Source organism: Tupaia chinensis, unplaced genomic scaffold (genome assembly GCF_000334495.1).
Source record: "Tupaia chinensis unplaced genomic scaffold, TupChi_1.0 Scaffold000407_1, whole genome shotgun sequence".
Lineage (NCBI taxonomy): Eukaryota > Metazoa > Chordata > Mammalia > Scandentia > Tupaiidae > Tupaia > Tupaia belangeri.
Window position 1 is genome coordinate 744,363 of NW_006159909.1, and position 5,808 is coordinate 750,170.

The following is a 5,808-nucleotide window of genomic DNA, read 5'->3' on the forward strand; positions in this document are numbered from 1 at the left end:
CCTACAACTCTCCTTCCTTTGAAGATGTTGAGTAAACACACATGTACACGGAATGATTCCCGAGCTGCTGGATCCAAAACTCAAACCATGGGATTGGCCATATGCGATCTGGCTGTCTTAACCACCAGGCAATGAAGCAGCCTTGAATCAATTTTTCAACAAACTTTTTGAAGTCTCCTTGTACATACAGGACTCCAAAAAATAACCAGAGGCAAGCCTCTAACAGAAAAATAGACAGAAAATATCACTAAGCATTCCATACAACAAGACATAAAAGGCTGGCTGGCCCAGTGGCACAGTGGTTAAGCCCTATGCATAGGAATCTGGATGCCCCAAGTTCTGCTATAAAGTCTGAGTCCTGGCACGGTGGCTTAAAAGTCACATCAAGCATTATGTGCGTGTTGGCCCAATACTTGATGGGAGGGGGGCTGGGAGGTGGCCTGGGGGTTGAGATGCTGGACTCTCACATGGCTGACCACGGTTTGAATCCCAGACCTTGGAGCTTGCTTTCTCACTTTCCCTTTGTCTCTCTCTCTGGTCAAATTAAATAATAACAAAATAAAATAAAAATGGTTAACAGGTAAGTTAAAAAAAAAAAAAAACTATTTGATAGTATGGAGAAATGGAGATAAATGGCGTGTGGTGTGACCATTCACCACTGGGGGATGCTTTCTCTCTCTCTCTCCAGTGAGTGCACAAACTTTCTGGCAAAAAAATTTTAAAATTAAAAAAGGAAGAGAAAGAAAGAAAAAGAAGCATAAGTCAATATACATGAGAATATACATAAGAATATTCAACTTAATTTATATTATGGAAGGTACAGTATTTAACTACAACAAGATATCATTTTAGCAATAATTTAAGTCTGACAATGACAAGTATTGGTTGATATAAAGTAACAAGTCACTTAGATTTCAAAAGGTTCATAGAAATATGAAATTCAGCTATAAGTTTATTTTGGTGCAAAACAAATTTAAAATCCATGTGTAGTTTTTTCATACTACTCATTTTCAGGAACTTTTTGAATACTTCTTGTAATGCTGGTGAAAGGTTCAACTGATATAATCATTTTGGGACAAGTATGATATTACCTAGCAGAGCACAGATCCAATACTTTCAAATCTCATCATTTTACAACCAGGTATATACTAAAGAAAAAAGCTTTTATACATGTACACCAAAAAACATGAATAAGAATGTTTACAGAAAAGCTAGAGGTAACTTGAGGTATACTGATAGGCAAGAGAATAAAAATGAAGTAAGTGTTCGTTTCTAACAAACAGCATCTTTACTGTTTCTTCTATATGAAGGCTCCCTCCTTTTTTTCCTAAGAGAGATTTTTGCTATAGGGTACATGCACTCACTGGACAGACAGAGAGAGAGAGAGACAGAAAGCAAGAAATCACTCCCTTGGGGGATGGCCACACCACAATCCCTTCTCCTCCATTTTCCTTTTGGGATTTTTGCACGCATGCTCACACATGCACTCAGTGTGAGTTTCAAGCTGCCAGGTTCAGGACTCAAACCAAACAGTGGTCAGCCATGTGGGAGTCTAGTGGTATAACCATTATGCCATCTGCTAGTCCCCTAAAGCTTCCTTTAAAAAAAAAATTGGGGCTGCCAGGTGCAGTGGTGGTTAAGGTGCTGTGGTTTGAGTCCTAGACCTGGTAGTTGCTTTCTTATTTTCCCTTTCTCTCTTTCTCTGGTAAAATTTAAAAGTAAACAAATAATAACAACAAATAAAATAAATAAATCTTAAGGCTGTAAGGTGGTGTAATGGTTAAGGTATTAGATCCCCACATGGCCAACCACAGTTTTTGAGTCCTGGACCTAGTGGCTTGCTTTCTCACTTTCCCTCTCTCTGGCTCTGGCTGTCTCTGGTAAATGCACATGCCCGATAGCAAATCAAATAATAATAGATAAAATTAAATAAATAAATCTCTTTTTTCTTTTTAATAAGCTTTTTGAAATAGTGGACATGCACTCACTGGAGAGAAAGACAGAGATAGTGAGAGAAAAAGTAAGAAATCACTTCCAAAGAGGACGGCCATGCCATAATCCCTTCTCTTCCGTCTCTTCCTGGAATGTTGTGCACCACGCAAATGTGCCCAGTGTAATTTTCAAGCTACTGGGTTGGGGACTCAAATCATGTTTGGCCATGTAAGAGTCCAGGAATGTAACCACTATGCCACTTGCTGGCTCCAATAAATAATTCATTTTAAGTAGTTATTCATTTTATCCATTATTATTACTGTTATTAATAAGGCATGTGCATTCACTAGAAAGACAGAGAGAGAAAGGGAAAGTGAGAAGCAAGCCACCAGATCTGGGACTTGAACTGTAGTCAGCCATGTGGGAGTCCAGCGATGTAACCACTCTGCCATCTGCTGCTCTCAATAAATCTTTTTTTTTCTTTTATATTTTTGCTATAGGGCTCATGTGTTCGCTGGAGAGACAGAGAGATACAGAGAGACAGAAAGCAAGAAATCACCCCCCCCCCAGAGGGATGGCCATGCAACCCCTTCTTTTTAATTCTTGGGATCCTGGGTACACACGCCTGCCTTGTTTTAAGATGTCGCGTCCAGGACTCGAACCATGGTCAACTATGTGGGAGTCCAGCGACACAGCCATTACGCCATCTACTGGCCCTGCAAAAATCTCTCTTAAAAAAAAAATAGGCTTGTAGTAGACCCAAGTTTTTAAAAAATACTGCTTTATTTAAGCTGTTCTTCACCTAAATTCCTGCACAGTAACAGTTTTTTCACTGATTATGGAAGACAGGGATAATGACTCTTTCCACTCATAAATGTAGTGTCAGGAGTGCTAAACCTGGAGACCAGTAATGACAACCTGGAAGATGGGCTATGTGACTGTCACCCAAAAGTAACTTTATACAACAAACAACTGAAAAACTGAAAAAGTTTAATAATATGATCTCTCATAGAGAGGAATTCTTAATGAAAATAGCATGATTTAAAAAAATTTGGGGGGACCAGCAGTTGGCATAATGGCTATGTTGCTGGACTCCCAGTCGACTGTGGTTTGAGACCCATACACGGTGGCTTAAACTCAAGCCGGCTGCGTGAGCATGCGTGCCCAAGAGGAGAATGGAGGAGAAGGAACTGCGACATGGCCATCCCCCTGCGGGTGATTTCTCCCTTTCTGTCTCCCTTTCTGTCTCTCCAGTGAGTACATGTGCCTTATAGCAAAAATCTCTCTAAAATTTTTTTTTTCCTTTTTGTCAGTCTTGATTATTTGTATTGCAAATATATATTTTAATAAAGAGAAACCATACTTCGGAAATCTTATTTCAAAGGTATTACTAGTTCATTGTTAAACTCAGAATAATATATTCAATGTTTGCTACTTCACTACTTCTAAAAAAATACTTAACTTTATGTATGTATGTATTTATTTTGTGTATGAATGTATGTATATGTGTATGTATTTGTTTTAATTTGTGTATGTATGTATTTATTTTAATTTGATCAGAGAGGGACAAGGTCAAAGAGAGAAAGTGAGAAAGCAAGCCCCCAGGTACAGGACTTGAACTGCAGTCAGCCATGTGCAAGTCCAGCTCCCATAACCACCACGCCATCTATTGGCTCCTTCTATTTTTCTAATAAATAAAAATGGGAAAAATCCTAAATTCACTAAAAGTTAAGTCTGGAAAATAGGTGATGAACAACAATGTTGTGAAACAGGGATTTTTAAAAGTATCTTTGGGCATAATGGCTATGTTGCTGCACTCATGTGTAGTTGGCAGCAGTTCGAGTCCCAGACCTGGCATCTTAAAACTCACGCCAGGCATGTATGTGTGCGTGCTCGAAATCTTGAGAAGAGAATGGAGAAAGGATTGCAGCATGGCCAATCCCCCTGGGGGAGAGGGGGTGATTTCTCACTTTCTGTCTCTCTGTCTCCCTATAGCAAAAATCTCCCTTAAAAAAAAAAGTATCTTGGGAACCAGCAGTTAGCATAATGGCTATGTCACTGAACTCCCATGTAGTCGACCGTGGTTCGTGTCCCGGACCCGGTGGCTTAAAACTCACGCCAGGCGCGTGTGCGTGCGTGCCCAAGATCCCGAGGAGAGTGGAGGAGAAGGGATTGCGGCGTGACCATCCCCCCGGGGGGTGATTTCTCGCTTTCTGTCTCTATGTCTCTCTCTGTCTGTCTGGCGAGCACACGCGCCCTATAGCGAAAACCTCTAAAAAAAGAAAAAAGTATCTTCATCAATATATATTTTTTTTCATCAATATTTTTCAACTCAACAAGTGGAATGTGTTATGAAATGGGTGTTCCCTAGCAGAGTAAAAACTATTATCAATTTAATACCTACTTCCAAAACCCTAAAAACAAAACCAGAAATAACTAATAAAACTATTCTAACAAAGATATAGACATGGTCATCTTATTTAACACTGAACATATATACATAAACATGAACAATGTATGTTCAGTGTTAAATAAGATGATTGTCTATATCCTTCATTTGATTATTACACATGTGTATGCATGCTGTGCCCCACAAAAATGTACAATTATATATAGACCAGAAATCACAAATTTAAAAAGAATAAAAAATTGAGTTAAAAAACACATTTACCTCAAACTGGAAGAGTTCTCTCAGTTTATGTTCCCTGTGACTTCATTTTAATTGTAAAGCAAAGAGATTTTGCTTGGGAAGAGGATAAATATTTGAAAGCAGTTAACAATAAAAATTGTAAAGGCCTCAAAATCTCAAATTAGGGACTGATAGGTAGTATGGCGGTTAAGGTGCTGGACCCCCTACATGGCTGACTACAGTCTGAGACCTGGACCTGGTCACTTGCCTTCTCACTTACTCTCCCTCTCTTCCCCTCTCTCCCTTTGTCTGTCTATAGTGAGCATATGGGCCCTACAGCAAATTAAAAATAACAACAACAATAATAAATAAAATTAAATAAGTATTTCTTTTAAACATCTAAAATCCATATGTTAAAGCCTCTATAAATCTGAATTACGTACCTTACACCATCGAACTATGATGCCTCCAGGTTTTTCTATTAGTTCTTCTATCTGCACTGGTGGGCGTGATGCTACCGTTCCATGCTTAAAAATGTGGTCTTTTACTATGTTAAGAATTGAGTCGTCCAACTGAGCAGATAAACAAGGCACATCAACCAGTAAAGGCACTTCTGGTAAGCTGAGGATACAAAGCTCATGTTTATGAGACTTTTAATTGAGAGTTAAAAATACAAGGAATATCTTAGACCAGTCACATACTAGAAGACTCCTCAAGCCCCAAGTAAATAATTTGCGCAGCAATGGGAAGTATTTAATTTTACAAATGTTACATAAAGATTATCCTCCCAGGGACCAGCAATTGGTGTAAGGCTATGTCACTGGACTCCCATGTAGTCGACCACAGTTGGAGTCCTAGACTTGGTGGCTTAAACTCACGTCAGCCGCGTGTGTGCCCAAGATCCTGAGAGGAGAATACAGAAGGGATTGTGGCGTGGCCATCCCCCTTGGGCGGTGATTTCTTGTTTTCTGTCTCTTTGCCTCTGTCTTTCTGGCGAGTGCACATGCCCTCTAGAAAAAAAAAAAAAAACTCCAAAAATAAAAAAAAAGTTTAGAAGTCCCACCAAAAGTGGGGTCAGCAGATGGTGTAGCAGTTCCATCACTGGACTCCCATATGGCTGACCATGGTTCGGTTACCAGACTCGGTGATTTGAAACTCACACAGGGCGCATGGGCGTGCGTGTCCAAGATCCCGGGAGGAGAATGGAAGAGAAGGGATTGTGGCATACCCATGCCCCCTGGGGGTGG

At 39.8% G+C, this 5,808-nt stretch overlaps 1 protein-coding gene across 1 annotated transcript in view; it reads right to left on the reverse strand.

Moving 5' to 3' along the window:
• The window catches only part of CRLF3 (cytokine receptor like factor 3), a gene marked incomplete at its 5' end in the record, with an annotated part of 26,944 nt that overhangs the window by 11,955 nt on the left and 9,181 nt on the right, over window positions 1-5,808 (reverse strand). The window contains 1 exon segment of the mRNA XM_014590108.2: window positions 5,005-5,182. Within this exon segment, the coding sequence (XP_014445594.1) occupies window positions 5,005-5,182 (178 nt within the window).